This window comes from Gobio gobio (assembly GCF_949357685.1).
Source record: "Gobio gobio genome assembly, chromosome: 6".
NCBI classification, from domain to species: Eukaryota; Metazoa; Chordata; class Actinopteri; order Cypriniformes; family Gobionidae; genus Gobio; species Gobio gobio.
This window is the reverse complement of record NC_137102.1, coordinates 15,970,657-15,990,177: the sequence shown is the minus strand read 5'-3', so window position 1 is coordinate 15,990,177 and position 19,521 is coordinate 15,970,657. Positions and strand designations below refer to the sequence as shown.

The following is a 19,521-nucleotide window of genomic DNA, read 5'->3' as shown; positions in this document are numbered from 1 at the left end:
GAGAAAAATTTAAGTTGTCCAAATACAGTACAAAGCAATGCATATTACTACTAATAAATGTTTTATATATTTACGGCAGGAATTTTACAAACTATCTTCATGGAACATGATCTTTACTTAATATCCTAATGTTCCCCTTCAAGGGAACTCGAGCTGCGTCACTGCTTTGAGAACGCCTCTGCGTGATTGCGTCGTGAAGCACGTATGTCATCAGTCCAATAGAGAGACGGAACGTCATAGGCGGGTGACGTCATAGACCCGGAAGCTATAAAGCACACCGGCAAACACACGCCGTTAGCTTCTGTTGCCTTCAACAAGCGCTCTGTGTTTCTGTCCATGTGATTTGTGTTGTGTCTGAGTGCAGACTGTTTTTGTTGTTTGCACTCACTCCGCACATTATATAAGAGAGAAAATGACGAGCGAACAGCGTTACAGACAGTGTGTTCCTCCCTGCTCTCGCTACATCACGAGCGGGGATACACACTTGATGTGCGTTGTTTGTTTGGGTGAGCAGCACGCGCAGTCGGCACTCGAGGGTGCCGGCTGCGAGCATTGTGAGGCGCTGCCTCTTCGCGTGCTGCGATCCCGCCGGGCGCTCTTTGAGGAGGGCGTCCCGGCTAGCGCTCCCCACGGCACGGGTCCCGCTGCTGCTGAGGCTCAGCGGCGACTCATGTCGTGGGGTTCGCAAAAGGATCTGACGGAGGGGATGGAGACGGGCCCAGCCCTATCTCTTCCTTCACCCGCCAGATCCAGCGCTGCCTCTCTGGGTTCGGGAGCCCGCTCTGCGGCTTCTCCCGCCTGGGGAGCGGCCGCGATGCTGCAGCTATCTTCCTCCGAGGAGGTTGATGTCTGTAGCATCGATGCAGGGGGTGGAGACTCGTCACTTCAGTCCCCTGCAAGTGATGAGCTCATGGAGGTGCTGAGCAGAGCGGTGGCCAGTTTACACATTGACTGGCCACATGAACATCATGAGCGAGCTGCCGTAAAAAGCAGACTTGACGAGCGCTTTCTCCCCGCGCGCTCTGTTCAGCCTCCTCGAAGGAGTCTGCCGTTTTTCCCGGACCTCCACACCGAGGTGTCGAGGTCTTGGAAGCGGCCCGTGTCTGCACGCATTTTCACCCTGCAAACGTCTGTTTATAGCAATATCGCGGGGTATAAGAGACACGGTTATGGTCAGCTGCCTCGGGTTGAACAGACGCTTGCGAGCCATCTGTCACCCGAGTCTGCGTCGACCGTAAAGGCTCCGACTTTGCCCACAAAACCTCTTAAAGTGACATCATCTTTTGTGGGCAAAGCATACTCGGCAGCAGGTCAAGCCGCCGCGTGTCTGCACACGATGTCTATTGTGCAGGCATATCAGGCTGATCTGCTAAGGGACCTGGGGGAAAGCCACGAGATCGGAGTCGATACTATTAATGAACTTCGATCGACTGCCGATCTCGCTCTCCGTGCCACCAAGGAGACGGCCCGATGCGTCGGCCGTTCTATGGCAGCCCTGGTGGCCACGGAGAGGCATTTATGGCTGAATCTTACGGACATCAAGGAAAGGGACAAGAGCTTTTTGCTTGATGCGCCGCTGTCTCCGGAGGGCCTGTTCGGTGACGCTGTCACCACGGTTACCGACAGGTTCCTGGAGGCGAAAAAACAGGCAGCGGCGCTCAAGCAGTTCCTTCCCCGTAAGCCCCAGGTCTCGTCTGCTGCTGGGCGGGAGCAGCAGATGCCGAGTACGAGCTCCTCACACAGGGCGCAGCAGAGAGTGAGTGTCGCCACTCGTACACCCCCGCAGAAAGGGTCGTCGGGTGCGCGGTGCTCACAGGCGCAGCCTTCTAACCCCAGGGCTGATCTGAGGACAGTCATTGTGGCGAGGAAGGCTGCGTCAAAGAAGTCCTGACGCCTCTGGGCCCAGGACAGTGAGGGTGATCCCCTCCGCGGGCGCACGGTGCTTACCGCTGTACACGGTACCCGTGTGTCCGCGGTACCCTCACGGGGTCAGTCCGCCAACCCCGCCCGAGTGCCGGGGCGCGGAGGGGCCCCGCGGGTCATCCGAGGATGGCCCGCACCCTCTTCGGAGGAGAATTATGCCGTCGAGTCAGTCGTTCCCTGCCGGTTCGCCGCTTCAGGGCGCTGCACTCGCGGTGCAGAGTACATCAGAGACCAGCCTCGAGAGGCTGGTTCCCTTAGTAGATTTTGTGTCAGAGTGGGAAAATCTGCCTCACATATCTCGTTGGGTCCTGCGATGCGTAAAGTTGGGGTACGCGATTCAGTTCAGATGCCGTCCCCCCAGGTTCAACGGGGTCCTCTACACTGTGGTGGACCCGGTGCAGGCTCTGGTGATGACTCAAGAAGTACAGACTCTGCTGCAAAAGGGGGCTATAGAGAGGGTATTCGGTATTCGGTCGCTATGCAGGCTCGTCTGTCGGAGCCTCGCGTGGGGTCGATCCTCTCAGCCGTAAAAGGGGTGAAGCTAGACCAGCCGCTCACTGTGAAGCAGTTTCAGAGACTGTTGGGTTTGATGGCAGCCGCGTCCAACGTTATTCCTTCGGGCCTGCTGTTCATGAGGCCGCTACAGTGGTGGCTCAAGACCAGGGGTTTCTCTCCGAGGGGGAACCCCTTTCGCGTAATCAAGGCAACGAGGCGGTGTCTCCGCACCTTGGTTATGTGGAAGGACCCCAGGTTCCTGACCCAGGGCCCGTCGCTGGGGGCACCGTGTCAGCGTACTTCTCTGACCACGGATGCCTCCCTGACGGGCTGGGGGGCGACCATGAGTGGTCGCTTGGCCCAGGGTCTGTGGCAGGAGCACCAGCGTTTGTGGCATATAAATTGCCTAGAAATGTTGGCGGTGTTTCAGGCTCTGAAGCACTTCCTGCCGCATCTCAGGGGCCATCATGTGCTTGTGCGCACAGACAGCACATCGGTGGTCTCCTACATCAACCATCAGGGGGGTTTGAGGTCCCGTCGCTTATACAAGCTGGCGCGCCTTATCCTCCTCTGGGCTCAGGGAAAATTGCTGTCAGTCAGGGCTATGTACATTCCTGGGCGGTTGAACGTGGAAGCAGACATCCTGTCGAGGCAGGGGCCAAGGCCCGGGGAGTGGAGACTCCACACCGATGTGGTGGAGCTCCTTTGGGAGAAGTTTGGCAGGGCCCAAGTGGACCTGTTCGCCACTCACGAGAACTCTCATTGTCATCTGTGGTTCTCCCTGTCGCCTCCAGCTCCTCTTGGACTGGATGTGATGGTACAGGAGTGGCCGAGGCTGCCCCTGTACACTTTCCCCCCGATCGCTCTGCTTCCGGGAGTTCTAGAGAGAGTGCGCCGGGACGGGGCCCGTCTCCTTCTAGTAGCCCCGTTCTGGCCGGGCCGGGTATGGTTCTCGGATCTGGTGTCTCTCCTCGACGGCTCTCCCCTGGAGATTCCATTCAGGAGGGACCTTCTCTCTCAGGCGGGCAGAGTTTTTGTTCACCCCCGCCCGGAGTTGTGGAAACTGTGGGCTTGGCCTCTGAGGGGGCCCAGCTCATAAGTTCCGGTCTCTCGACTGAGGTTGTTGAGACCATTCTACACTCCAGAGCTCCTTCTACGAGGAAACTTTACTACCTAAAGTGGAGACTCTTCACCCTATGGTGTCGAGATCGCCTGCGGGATCCAGTTAACTGCCCTGCGAGCGTGGTGCTGGAGTTCCTGCAGGATAGATTCTCTGCTGGGTTAGCCCCCTCCACACTAAAGGTGTACGTGGTGGCCATAGCAGCTTACCACACTCTTTTGAGTGGAGTTTCATTAGGGCGACACCCGCTAGTAACCAGTTTCCTCCATGGAACCTTGAGACTGAGACCTGTGACACGCACCAGGGTGCCGGCCTGGGACTTATCTATCGTCCTTCAAGGCCTTTCCGAGGTTCCCTTCGAGCCGCTTGAGGAAGTTTCTGAGAAGTTTCTCACTTTCAAAACTATTTTTCTTCTTGCTATTTCTTCTCTTAAAAGAATTGGGGACTTGCAAGCCCTCTCTGTTGCACCCTCGTGCATACCCCGGGTATGGCTAAGGCCTTTCTCTCTCCGAGGCCCGGGTATATTCCTAAGGTCCTCACTAATCCTGTGAGACCTATTGTGCTCCAGGCCTTTTGTCCTCCCCCCTTTACGACGTCAGACCAGGAAAAGTTAAATCTGCTTTGTCCCGTTTTGGAGGAAAACTGATCAGTTATTTGTTTGCTACGGACCTCCATCCCGTGGGGGTCCGGTGTCAAAGCAGAGGATGAGCAAGTGGGTAGTCGAGGCTATCTCACTGGCTTATGTGGCGGCCGGACAGCCCTCTCCTTTGGCTGTTCGGTCCCACTCCACTAGGAGTATGGCTGCTTCTCAAGCTCTCTTGGCAGGGGCCTCCCTGCAGGAGGTGTGTGATGCGGCGGGGTGGTCCTCATACTTTTGTCAGGTTCTATGAACTAGATATTTCTGCTACTCCGGGGTCTCGGGTGCTCGCCTCGTAGCTGTTACAGGCGGGCATCCAGACTCGCATGGGGACGTGGGTATTCTCGTTCCCAAAGCGGTGACGCAGCTCGAGTTCCCTTGAAGGGGAACGTCTCGGTTACGACTGTAACCTTAGTTCCCTGATAGGGAACGAGACGCTGCGTCACCCGGCCATACTCCTCGCATGCCCGCAAGCGCCTTGTTTCAGGCCTTCTTCAGAAGCTAACGGCGTGTGTTTGCCGGTGTGCTTTATAGCTTCCGGGTCTATGACGTCACCCGCCTATGACGTTCCGTCTCTCTATTGGACTGATGACATACGTGCTTCACGACGCAATCACGCAGAGGCGTTCTCAAAGCGGTGACGCAGCGTCTCGTTCCCTATCAGGGAACTAAGGTTACAGTCGTAACCGAGACGATTTTTGCCATAAAAGAAAAATCGTTAATTTTGACCCATATAATGTATAGTTGGCTATTGCCACAAATATACCCGTGCGACTTATGACTGGTTTTGTGGTCCAGGGTCACATATTAGTACTCTTACATGCTGTGCAAAAACTCAACCACATATCAAATCTCTCCTTGTCCATCAACTGTTACTTGTGCACGCTCAAAAAACCCCCGAAAAGTTCATGTTGTCCCTGAGCACTAATATTCATAGAGCATCTGGCATATTGTAGTAGGGCAAACAACCCATATTAAAACCTCAGCAAAGTCTTGATTTGTTCAGTTCATATCAACATTGTGGCAACAAACATTAACGAGTGACTGTAACTATTGAGCATAATCACACTTCAGCAACTGAATATAAATCAATGATCTAATAGAGTTTGTTTGGAATTATGTCCTCCTCAGACACGTGAGATAAAATAATGATCTAGAGGAACGGCATACGGCTTCCTTAAGAAATATGTCGATAAGACAAAGGGCAAACAGAAATGGATCTAAGGGATACTTAACCCCCTGTCATTCCAAATCTGTCTATTAAGCTGGCACTCACCCCAAGGATGTACTGCATGACGGAGGCTATCAATCTCTATCTCATTATGCCCATCATCACGGTTTGAGCGATGAACACCAAAGCATCGTGTGTGATGGGAAGGAAAAGCTATTCTGTGCCTTGAAGCATCAGATGAAAACTTTATACGGCGAGGCATCAAATAAAAGATTAACATGTACGAACTGCAGGAGGTAACTGTAAGTTCACAGATGCTCCAGGTACAAACATAATGTTGCCTGTACTTCTCTGCTATCATTAGGCTATTTAAAGTCTGTTCTGAATGTACTTCATAAAAGGTAACATAAGGATAAAGTTGTGCAGCTGAGAGATGTCTAAAAATGTCTTTTTGCTAAGAGCAGTTGTTTCGTAGCACTATTTGACACGTCTCAGATCAAATCCATGCACAAATTAAATAGCCTGTTCCTGTATGACTATAATGCATTAAGCAACGTCAAGCACTGCTAATGGTTTTATAGCTGAGGTAAGAACAGAAGTAGACGTGGTTCTATAAATGAAATCTTGCGCAGTACCCTGAAGGTGTTTTGATCTAAATCTCATTAATCTCTATTCAAATCTGATAACACCTACATTAATGTTCACCGGCATTATTTAAGAATGATCCAAAGTTGAAAAACAAAATGTCTGCACAAAATGTATAAAGTTCAAACACAAATTATAATTAATATAATTATAGTGACCATGAAACTGACACATTTGAAATATGTAAGCTTTGTTTGAAGTCATAACGTTCCTTTGTTTATTTGTTTTTCAAAAATCCCCAGACTTTTTTTTATTTCCAGGTTAAAATTAGATATTTCTAAACTTATTTAAACCTGGAAATATGTTAGGATTTTGAAAGATATTCTGTTCTGTTATTTTTTCTTACAGCATGACCAATGAATAAGATGATTTTTGGATTGTACTGTTCTTGGATCAGTGGAAGCACCCCAGCGAGCACATAAATCGAAGTTTGTGTTGTAGTTTGAATTGGCAGTGACTAACAGCAACACTGAGAAGTAATATACTACAATAAAAAGTAACCAATTTTTGGAGAACTGCTGTAAATGTAAAGCGTAACATATTGATATCCAATACACTTTCTGCAGTTCAACTTTAGTTGAAAAGTAGTTCTTGGACCACTTTCTTCAACAGCTTAAATGTCACGATGCAAAGCAGTTAAAAAGACAGTTTTATCCTTCACAGACAGTGATTCTCTTAAATCCAGAGTTTCCCCCCAGGAGTCCCCTAAGGCACTTCAGGAAGTCCCTAGAGAATATACCTAATATTATAGCATTTGCACATGTACATAGCATTTCTAACTATGAACTTATTTCTAGCTGTCAAACTAACTTTCCATTTTAAAATTCCATACTTTTCCAGACTCAAATTTCCACACCTTTCTGTAGATTTTCAGACCATATTGTTTTATGTATCATAAACCTATCATAAATCAGCTTTATATTTAAGGATATACTACAGTCATCTGTAAATATTGTTTGTTTCATTGATTTTCTCGAATGTCAACATACAGTGACCCTAAAATAAAAAAAAACATGCAAACTATTCACATGCACACTGGAATTTTTTGCATGCTTAACCCCTAGGAGTCTGAGCTCTTTTGGGGCCCTTTAGAAGTTTTGACATGCTCTCACATTTGTGCATGTTTCAGTTGCTTATAAACATATTTCCGTGTAAATTTCACAGATGCTAACAGAATAAACTTACCTACCAATTGCTCACAGCTTTTTATGAGGTTTATTATTCCAGGATTATTGCTCACCGGGTCTCAAAACGATGTAGCTGAAGTAACGTTATAGCGCTTCACTTTATGTGTTTGTATGAGTTGATGTGGGCGTTGACGCGTGGATTGTCAGAATTTGAATCTGAAAGAGCATGCGCTCCGTGGGTGTGGTCGCATTAGCAGATAATGAAGAGGCTCACAGGTGACTGACATCTATCTCTTTGCAAACAGATTACATAAACACAATATTTGTTTGCGATTTTGTTTACATTGCTTAAAACCTGACATTTCAACGTTTCTTTAGACATATGTCTCATGTTTGTGAAACAAGTATTCACTAAGCAAGAGTTCCTTTTCTGAAGACTATCTGAATGAATGTCTTTGAGAGAGAGGCTGCAGATAGCGCATCATGTTTGTTTTCTTTATTTTGCAAGAAGCAAAACATTTTGTTTTTATTGTGACTGTACAAAAAAAAATTGAAACTTAAAATGATGTATAACACTTGCCTGAATGATAAAAAAACGACAGAGTTATTTGAGTCTCTTGGGCACTGATAAGAAAAAAAGCCAGCCAATCGCATACTCTGTAGCGGCCAAGAACCCCCCCCCCCCTCAGGGAAGTGATCTCGGACAGACTACTGAGGCAGCATACCACTTGATCTACAGCAAAATAAAGCGAGCTTTGGTGATAACTAAGCAAATATGTTATTTTTATAGGATTAATTTCTAGCTATAAATTACATCAGAAGTGGAAAACGTTGGTCAAAAACGTTGGTTCAGATGTCATTTTTCCTTTTCTAGCTCAACGGTCAGCGAATTGATAGCATATGATTGTGGATATCAAATGGAGTGAGGGATACATCTATGCTGCCTTCAAAAATCCATCAGATGAAGGTATCTCAAGAGAAGTGAAGCTAACATTGGATTCGGACGTGCCTTGATGCCTTGTAATGCGTCGTCTGAAGCAGCATTTTTACATTTTCGGATGCCTGCATTGCCCTATACTGTACGCTTAGTTTAATGGTGTCTAATGCGCACGTGAAAGTCTGTATTTTTTATTTTTTGACAAAGGTCCTTTTAGAGGTTCTGTAATATGGTGCTAAGAATATCGCGAGAAGAAATCAAAAACGCTTATAACCTGCATTTTTGCATAATGAAAAAGTGCACCTTGAATTCATTCAGTCATGTTTGACAATCACTAAAGAATCAGTAAACAGCTGTTTTCTATAGAAAACTAAATAGGGGCAATAGTCTGAAAATGTAAATAACTTTCCATACTCTGCTTCCTTTTTTCCATTTTTTTTTTTGCAGACCAGGAAATTACAAAAAAAAAAATTCCATACTTTTCCAAACTGCGTAGGAACCCTGTATTAAGCAACTCTTGCATTTCAAAAGCTTTTCTAAGAAACTAATGTGACAATATGATTTACACGCTGACCTTAGTAAGACCTCCTCAGAGTCATATTCATTAGATCTGAACATCTAGACCAATCTGCCTACCCATATGGTCTAGTAAAGATGCTGTATTCCTCTTTTCACTGCTTTAGATAAACCCACATAACTGCCGCCAACCTTAAAGCATTGCGGGCTTAATTTCCTCCATTGTGAATGATTGTGTGATGGGTATACACAGAAAACAATATTTTCAAGGCGACAGTCCAAAATGTATATTTTGATGATAGCCATTACTGAGACGGAGAGCGTACGACATGGCAAACACATGATAAAACGACAAAAAAACAGTGTGTATGGAACATCGGTTATTTTTACAGTCCAAAAGGAAACATCCTTATCTGTGTTTTTCAACCATTTCTCTCTCTCAAAGGCAAAGGTACACATTTGCATGTCAATCACTGTAGAGGCTGACATTAGAGACAACATGAGAGAAGTGGTGAAAAAATATCACAGAGGCGCAAATGTAATCATTTCCTTTATGATTCTCAGCTTATTGCCATTGCTTTATGAGAAAAAGAAATCCCAGAGCAGTTCTGAGACTTGCCCGTCTCAATAACAATGAAGCTTAGCTACCAAAAAGTAGTGCTTATTCAAACATAATAAATGATACGTATTCCTTTTAATTATAAGGAGAAGAAAGAAGCACAAAGTACACAGTCACCCTTGAGGAATGTTTGAACTTCTCAAATCAAATAAATACACCAATGCACACAATATTTTCTTACTTTAATAAAAATAGAAGGCGAAATGACTCAACGGACACATTTCTTTCTGCATAAAGAAGCCACAAGCTGGCAAGCATTTAAAGATTAGAAGTTGAAATTCTGTCATAATTTACTCACCGTCATGTCGATTCTAAATCTATATGACCGGTTTTCTTCTGTGGAATGCAAATGCAATCTTTTACATTCAATTACAGTGAATTTAGACAGGAGTTTTCAAAAATGACCATAAAAGTGGTCAACACAACTCATGCTCTATGTTTCAAGCCTTCTGAAGTCATACAAAAGATTTATGAGGAGAAAAGACCTCATTGTTATTTGTGGATGATCTTCCCCTTCAGTGCGACTTGATTTGTGAACTGGATTCACTGAAAAGATCTGACTGAAAAGAATGATTCCTTATGAAATCAGATTTTGTTACTTCTCACATGAAAACCTACAAAACTTACATCTGTTCCAATCCTCACAGCTTCATATGTAGTCATATTAAGAAGCAGCTTTATGATTTTTTTTTGTGTGTCTTTTTTTATTCACTTTGATTATATTGGTGGCTTGGACACTCTTAACGTTGCAATGTAATCAAAGTAGCGACAGATCTTTTGTTATGTGTTGTGATGTACATTTGAGTGAAATAGATAATCAAAAAGAAAAAGTTTAGAGCGGGGACTTCAAACAACTGGCTGTTGATTGGATGGAGGCGGATCTGAATGAGAGCACAGTAGATTGCAAGAAAGGGGCAGGGTTTAAACAGGCCAAATTATGTCCGGGCGGCATACTATACGTCGCCAGAGAGGAGTTAAATGTTTCACAGAAACATCAAAGTTGTCAAAATGACATTTTATTCATGAATTGTTCAAAATAAGATCTATAACAAATTTAGCAAATAGGTGAATTTCCATTTAATGCCTACTTTAATAACAATTAGCTTTCAACTGTTCAACTGTAACTCCCTGTGCGCTGTTTTGAAAATGTGAAGGTACACTCTGTCACTGGAACGGAACCCTTTAAAAAGATGTACATATATTATATGCACTCTTTAGGAACAAAGGTGTACCTTTTGAAAGTGTTCTGCCCCAGTTACATCTTTTGTACTTTTTTTCTGAGAGTGTAAGTAAATAACATACAGAATTCTGAAACATTTTATTTTGATGGTCCCTTTTGAAAATTCTTTTGACTTGTTGACTATAAGTAATTTTGCAACTACATGTCAACTAACTCTCATTAGAGTATTAGTAGACTGTAACCTGCTTAACTGCTGAATTTCGTTTGGTATAAATTGTATCTTAATTTTAATTATTTATTATAAAAAAATTTAGCATGAGACTACTTTCAAAAAAAAAAAAAATAGTACGAATAATGTATAAAAAATGCTCTTCTTAGTCATTTTTGTCTTGTTTCTAGTCTAAATATTTAAACATTCTTAAATCAAGATGAGTTTACTAGATAAGTACAATTTTCAACTAAATAAGAAGAGCATTTTTTCAGTGTAGTTCAATCTTTTGATCATTTAAAATATGATAGGCCTTTGTTGACTACATTCTAAATAAATGATTCTGGAGTTTTGTTTTGTAGAAAGTGAATTGCTTTCTTTAAAGTGAATTTGGTTTTGTATAAATTGTATCTTAATTTTAATTATTTATTTATAAATTTAAATCAAGATGCATTTACAAGATAAGTACAATATATATGTCCTGTTGCTCTCAGTCACACTCCTGAATTAAGCTCATTCCAATATGCAGGTCATTATACGGGATATTATGTTATTTTGTCCTCTCAGGTGATCTCCATCATTATTCATTAGATATCACGCCTCCTCGCAAAGGGGCTTTGTGAAGAAAAACTGTCTTGCAAATTTTAAATCAGTGTATTGTTTTATGTGAATGAGTAGGCTCCAAGATTCTCACATCGGTTTAAAGAAAAAACTCTAGGCAAATACACACATGGGTCAAAAGTCTTGTGGACACATATCTATTGTGTGTTTTGAAGCCTTAATTTTAAAACTAATTTTTTGTTTTCTCAAAAACCATGCACAAATTTACAAACATGTACATACATGTTGCTCTCATATTATGGTAGCCCAGTTTGTGCTGAATACAGTGTAATTACACTTTTGCCATTAATGTGTTTATAAGCAACTAAAAAAAACAGAGCATGTCAAAACTTCTAAAGAGCCCCAAAACAGCTCAGACTCCTAGGGGTTAAATACATGAATATTTTGCCAATTATTATTACATATTCGGGTCTTTAGTGACCCGGATCTATATCTAACACGGATGAATCTCTACCAAGTTGCGATAATAGAAAAATTTTAAATAAAGCATATTTTATTTCCTTTTGGAGCTTGAAAGAGTTCAGTTTGAGCAGATGTTTTATAGCATCATTGTCCTCGTCAGAGCTCATTTCAGAGTTCATATTCGCAATCTCAAACATATTCTCAAAACTATCATTTCAACATCTTCAAAATCAATATTTTGATCGCTGACAGCTTCGTCACCAGATCCACCATGAAGTGACAGTGACACTAATTCATTACTTGCTCTGCAGTAAATCGCTGAGCCATTTCAAGTTTTGCTGATGATACTTCCAATTCTTTTGTTTTCTGCCTGCGGTAACTATGAGTGAAACGTCACTTCATCACTGTGTATCAGACATTGCCACCTTGTGGAATAAAGATGAATTGCACTTGTTCAGTCATCAAAGATTCAATTAATGTTGTTCAGAAAAAAAATATACTTACACTGTTACACACCTCGGGTCGTTATCAACCCAATGCAATTTTTACTAAAAATTAATGGAAAAACAGGCATTCTTTTATATATATATATATATATATATATATATATATATATATATTTTTTTTTTTTTTTTTTTTTTTTTTCTGTAATATTGTTTATAATGACTCGATTGAGGATTACTAAGAAGGTTGATGTCTAATGAATAAGGAGGAGAGTTTAGTGAATGACGTCCCGGGTCACTAAAGATCAGAGATATACGTTTAAGGGTTAATATCTGCTAATTCTTTATTGTGATGGTCCCCCAAAAGACATTTTACTGAATATAAGTAGGAACTTTGCAACTACATGTCAAATTCTTCTAACCGTAACCCTACCAGTCTACTAATACTCTCCTAACACTCTAATGAGAGTTAGTAGAATGTAGGTGTAACGCTACTTATAGTCAACACAATATGTTAAAGAGACCATCAAAATAATGTGAAACCCAGAATTATTTTTTATTTTTTGTCAAGTCTGAACCCCTTCTCTCATTTTTGATGATCTCTTTAAGGTTCAATAAGGACATCAAGTCTGGACGAAAAAACGAATGTGCCATTTAACAAGGAGGGCAGATGTGTGTGTGTGTTCAAAGGCAAAGACAGAGTGAAGGACACAGAACAGATGGGGAGACAGAGAGAAAGACAGAGCACAAGACATACAAGACAGACAGAAAAAAGAGACAATGAAACAGGGAGCATTACACAGACAAGCCAGCTAGATATCAAGGGAAATGAGGACAGGGGTTATGTGTGTCCCTTGAGGGGGAAAAATGAGTTTAACTTTTCTGAGTGGCCTCCATTGGAGGGGATCACTAATTTGTATGCAGAGACTAATTGGTTTATCAACATAGAGAGTCATCATGCACATGAGAAATTGATGCATATTTTTTTTTAGATAAGAGAAAAAGCACACAAAAAAGGTAAAAGTAACTCTAAAGAAGGACTGACCAATGCCAACGAAGATCACTTGGAAGCCCTCCTCCTTCAGCGAGGTCAGAGTCATCCCGTTCTGCCCCAGCCCCTTCTCAAGAACAACCTGTCAGGAAAAAAAAACACTGCATCTGTCTCGGCTGTCTCCATCTGTCTGTATTATTCACATAAAGAGGATGTTAGCGTCAATTATTCTACGCTGCTGTGAATTCCAGGACATAATTACATCAATCATCCCACAACCTTTGTGACGGCAGTATACAGACGAGTATAGTTATGATACATTAGTGCAAACAGAGTGATTCTATGGTCACGTGTCGCTATGTGTTGGGGTACAAATGACAAATAGACCCGTGGTTCACAATCGGTGGGTCTCAGGTCTATTCTTAAAGGGTCACAGATTGCAGAGGAAAATAATGCTAAATGCAAAAATTAAAACATACTGTAGCTAACTATATACTCATGTATAGTAGTAAAGCAAAATATACAGGTTTAAAGCTTATTCCCTATATTTAGTTGTTGACATCAAAGGCTGTGCATCCAATCAGAATGTACAGTATTGTGCAGTATATGTGCTGTGACGTATTTCCAAGTGAAACGGAATATTGAATAGAGGGCAGGGTTTTAACTCTCCATCTCTCGCTCATAGCAGACTAAAGGTTGGAGGGGAGTGGTTAAGGATATTCAAACCCAAGCCGTCAAACTGCCGTCATCGGAAAGGTAACGCCATTCCAGACCGGAAGTTACTTTTCAGATTTTTTATTAAAGATTACCACGGCAAACAAATTTTTTTGTGTATTAACTTGCACAGATTAATTGTTCACCCTAAGACCTGTAATGTGTAGCCTAGAAATCTAGACGCACCCTAGCGGCAGAACATTTATTTTGCCGCGAGTGTAGTCTGGCAACTCTCGGTAGACCTCAGAGCTGGAAAAAACTAAATCTGGTCAGGCCAATCACAGTGTGTATAGAGTCGGTGGGCGGGCTTAACATAATGACGGAGCCGAGTTGCGGAGGTTCTTGGTGCTACAGGTAAACAAAGAAGCTGACGATCAGCGTCTTTCAAATCGGTTTTGGCCGCTACTCTGGAAGACTTTGAGTTAAGCTTTTCTTTGAGGAAAGAACAAAGAACGGCACTGAAGTCATTCGTAAGAAAGGAAGATGTGTTCGGAGTTTAATCTATCAACTAACGTTAGCTCCGCTTCAGTTGGTTGTGGCGCTATCCAATTGCGTGCAGAGGGAATTTGACAGACAACCGTTTATCCCGCCCCTAGGATTGAGCCCTGTCAATGGTGAGTTTCCAGACCAAACATCTTGATGTGGGTCTGGCTTGTCAGGCTATGTAATGTGTGCTAACAAAGAAAATAAGGTCGATTTTGATTTCATGAGGACTTTAACTTGGTAGAAGTCAGTTAAATTAAGACAGATGCCAACATGGACAGCTTATAAGACATTAATCAAAAACCAAGAACAGAAATATGGTAAAATACCAATACTGAATTTTCTATACTAATAAGCTAGTTTAATGTACCAAAATGTCTATGTACAAGTGAATTTCTGAACCAGAATTGTACAGGATTAAAAAAAAATGGATATTCATTTTGAGCATTAGGTAGGTAAAGGTAATTTTCTACATTTAAAATCTAAAAATGAGAAGCACAATTAAATATCCAATATTGGCAGAAATACACAAAAAAAGTTTCTAATATTTCTACTGTTTTTGAAAGATGTCTCTAATTCTCACGAAGGCTCAAAAAATGCAATAAAAACAGAAATACTGTGAAAATAACTGTTTGTATTTTAAAATGTAATTTATTCCTGTGATGGCTAAGCTGGATTTTCAGCATCATTACTTCAGTCTTCAGTGTCACATTATCCTTCAGAAATCCTTCTAATATGCTGATTTACTGCACAAGAATCATTTCTTATTATTATCAGTGCTACGTAAAATTTTGGCATAAAACCGTGATACAATTTTTGGCATCATTCTTTAATGAATAAAAAGTATATCCAATATCAACTGATGCGGTAGTTGTTTGTCATGCATCCCTAAAATCAAATATACAATAATTTTGTGTATTGTTAAGCCTATGCAGTTAATAGTAATATTAGTGCAATTCCGTGTCTGATTGAAAAGATGACTTGGGGGTTGTGAACTTGGAGGCATTTGTTGGGTAGTATGTGATTATAAGGGATTGCAAGGGAATTGAACAATTTACATTTTTGTATATGGCGAAATCCTCATCAGAGGCATTAAAATGATTGAGGCAATGAAGATAGAATTTCTTTTCCTGCAAATGAATAAAGTGTTGATGTAAAGTTCAGCTCATGGGACTCAGTGTACCTCTTACCTAACCTTAACCAACCTTCATTGAGTTTTGAGAAACCCTTTCCCTCAGCCCCCCCTCTCTCTCCAGCTCTCTCAAGACTAAAATCAAATTAATCATGGTCAGGTGATCTGGATGAGGACTATCGATTGCCATTTCTCACCATCACAGCTCTCAGGCAATGGACAGATGGATGTCTTTGCCACTTGCCTCACTAATGTGGCTTTTAATTGTGTTTTGTTAGCTTGCTTTTTTCCCTGCACGGTTATTAATGTCAGTGACATTTGGCTGCTGATGGGTTGGAAGGATCTGACATCCTCCCATGTCTCTCTCACTGGTACCTTTACACCAAGATCCTCCATCAGATCAATCTCAAACTGAACCACCTCGTAGGGCAAACGGAACTGAGGAATTTCAGCAGTGCTGCAAACAAAAACAGGGAGACACACAAAACAACTTTTAATATTTACAATTGTTTCTTCGTGAAATGATATTAATTAGTCAATAAGGATGCTCCGATCGATCATTCTACTAAGCTCTGTTCAACTTTGTCGCATCGGCAGCAGTCTATTATGTTAGTGCCAACTCTCATTGAAAATGAATAATGTCCAGTTGCTTTGACACTGAGCAAATCGATGTCCGGCGTGAACACCCCATGATGCATGTGAGAGGAATGGCGAATATGACAAGCTCGGCGGCATCTCGAGTGTGAGTAAAATAATAATAACGGTGGTGAACAATTCAGACTTCTTCAGTAAATAACCTTTGGGGCAAATGCACACGTGATCTCTCTGCACTCAAGTGTGTGTTCCCCTCATTAAAGCTCCAGGAAGAACACACACACAAAAAGAAAAGATATGTTTTTATGTTTTTGAAAGAAGTCTCTTATGCTCACAAAGGCTGCATTTATGTGATCAAAATTTTTTTTTTATATGTACTGTATATATATATATATATATATATATATATATATATATATATATATATATATATATATATATATATATATTTAAACAAATTTTATTATTCCTTTGATGCAAAGCTGAGTCTTCAGTGTCACATGATCCTTCAGAAATAATTCTAATATGATGATTTACTGCTCAAGAAACATTTCTTATCAATGCTGAAAACAGTTGTGCTGTTTGTAGAAACTATAATATTTTCTTCAAGATTCTATGATGAATAGAACTCAAAAGAACAGAATTTGAAATGAAAAAAATGTAACAATGGAAACGTGTTATTGTCTCTTTTGATCAAATGAATGCGTTCTTGATGAACAAATGTATTCATTTCTTTTAAATCTTTCTGACCCCAAACTTGTGAATGGCAGTGCAAATATCTAATATTTAGAAATAAGATGAATAAACTGAATAATAACAAATTAATAAATAAAATGATATACAAAACTATCACATTTAATTTGTTGTATTTACAAATGGTTTGCCTATCCTTAATATACTATTAATAATATAATAACATACTAGTTATCTAAATAAGTCTACAAAATGTTTTCTATTATTGATAATATTTTGTAAGTCTATTTGTTTTTTAAAGGCCTATTGAAACTAATATTTTTGAGCTTGTTTATTTGATTGACAATTAAATAACCTACTGTATTTTTGTCAACAAAAACTAGACAGCTGTGTCCACTTACAAGATGACTTTGACAGGACACTGATTATGTTTTTTCTGCATGACTGCAGTTCTCCACCAGACCGGCATGTTTTTTTTTTTCAGACTGTAGTTAAGAGGATCCATAACTTCATATTTGTTTAGCAGAAGGAAATTGAGAAACATTCACTCTACCTGAGGCCACCAATGTATTTCTGTTTCTCGAAGATGGTGATGTTGTCGTAGCCTAGCCGAGCAAGGAAGGAGGCGCAGCTGATGCTGGCAGGGCCGCAGCCAATGAGAGCGATCCTTGTGTGGTAGCTCTTTGGCATTTCCTTTGCCGGGGGAAGCTCTGGATTCCTGATCTGAGGGATGCCCATCTTGCTGAACACCTGAGGAGAGCACAGGAAACTACTCAAACACCTTCATTCTGGCCCTTTCTCCTACTGGAGCAAAATACACATTTACATAAATCCTATTTCCCCGGCACTGTAAACTCTGGGATATTTACGAGGATTCAGTCTGCAAATTACAGTTCAAAGTTGATCTCCCTAGAGCTTTTTACTGTAAAAGCACGTATCCGCTCGAGCCAAATGAAACAACATTACGCTGTGATTACCTTATTCTCTTTCCTCTCTTATTTAGCTCCAGAAAGCCTTTCAGGCCCAGTTTGCATCATCTCATCTCAACTGACTGTTTACCAGAAGCCGCCCTGGGCATATAATGTGATTTACTGTATGTGATGTACTGTACAGTTCCTGCTTTACACTAATGCAGGCGCTGGTCTGTGTATGTCTGCGAGCTCATACTGAGGAGAGGAGGGAAGCCGAGCGGTCGCTGATGGCCCTGTCTTGGGCTTATCTAATCAACAGGCTGATAAACAATCCTGGCCTTTCACATTTGAGAAGAGAGGAGCTGTCATCTCTACGGTGAGAGGTGACGGGGGAGCAGCTGACGGGATGGTTCGGTTGGCCTTCTCATGCAGGACTCTCTGTACCTCTCATGAATGATTTTTTTCAAAGAGGGGGGATGTGAAAATGGAGGGATTTGCTGAGGTTAGTTGAAAAGAAAATGAGACTGGGTCATTCTACAGAAAGACTACCATATGTTCCCCACATAAACCTATGTGGGGAAAAATACCAGCATTAACCATATGGTAATATAGACTTTTTTGAGGACACATTTGAGGGAAGAAAATGGAATAAATGCATTTATTTTAGTATAAATATATAAATAAATTATATACAAATTATGTATGTTTATCTCACAAAAAAAGTATGCCTAATTGGCCTGTCTGCTTGCTGTCTTGCTGAATTAGCAAATATATACACATTTTAATGAAAACAAAATATACAGTATAATACTTTTTTTAGGTTTTAGTAATTAATTAATTGACAATAACCATCTAACACCTGTTGGTAATAGATAGGTGCGTAGGAAAGAGGATAAAAAAAATAAAAAAATCTCAAAAGTTAAAGGAAATTCAGCCGAAGATATCAAAACCTTTTTATTAGCAACATTTCGGTCTCATGACCTTCATCCGGCATATACCTGATGAAGGTCATGAGACCGAAACGTTGCTAATGCAAAGTTTTTGATATCGATAGTGTGCAGGATTTCCTTTAACTTTTGAGGTTTTAGTAATTAAAAAAATCACCTGAAGTTGTGTCACAAGGTTATGCTTTTACCCCATTATCGATGTATTTTCCCTTCTATTCCAAAACTAATAATAATAATATAAACACTAGTAAAAGCTTGTGACAAAGGAGGATAAAGATGACAGGAGAGGCGAGGATCCAAATGCAAATCCGTTTAATCAGGGGTAGCATTTACATATGGCAAAAGAGGGGAAATAAACAGCTCATGCTGCTCGTTAGTTCTGTTGCTTGAGTTGGCCTTTGGCAGAAATTGCAGCTTTGAAAGGCAAATTTAAACAGGCTAACGCCATGTCCTAACCAGACGTCATACCATAAGATTTCTAGCGGCAAGCAATTTGTCCGTCCAAACCAGACTCGACCCGAGATGCAACAAAATCAATCAAAAATCACAGCCAATCAGAAGAACTTGTGGGCGGGCTATGAAATCAAATTCCTAAATCTTACACCATTTTAACATGTTTGAAAATGCATACTGAGGGACTGAAACATTTTTTTTTTTCATAGAATACATTTGTTTGTTCACCTTGAGTTGACAGTGTTGTTTTTTTGTTACATTTTCAAGATCTGAGGTGAATTAGCCTATCATTGCTTTCAGTAGGTTATGTCTAGAAAGGTCATGAAAAATTATACTTAAATTCACATGAAATTCTTTTTACATTAAATAAATCACATAATCAGCACCTGAAAACACAGCTACTGTTTAAAGTTTGGGGTCAGTAAGTTTAAGAAATGTTAACTTTTTTATCAATTGAATGCATCCTTGCTGAAAAAGTGACAGTAAATACATTTATAATGTTACAAATAAATGCTGTTATTTTGAACTTTCTATTTATCAAAGAATACTGGGGGGGAGT

General features: G+C 41.1%; 1 protein-coding gene across 2 annotated transcripts in view; it reads right to left on the bottom strand.

The window, feature by feature from the left end:
- dpydb (dihydropyrimidine dehydrogenase b) overlaps positions 1-19,521 on the bottom strand; it is a 194,473-nt gene that overhangs the window by 135,109 nt on the left and 39,843 nt on the right. For both annotated transcript variants that reach the window (XM_079818480.1, XM_079818481.1), the window contains 3 exons: positions 17,205-17,401; positions 15,740-15,821; positions 13,090-13,177 (listed from right to left, as the gene is read on the bottom strand). In XM_079818480.1, the coding sequence (XP_079674606.1) occupies positions 13,090-13,177; positions 15,740-15,821; positions 17,205-17,401 (367 nt within the window). The remainder of the gene's footprint in view (positions 1-13,089; positions 13,178-15,739; positions 15,822-17,204; positions 17,402-19,521) is intronic.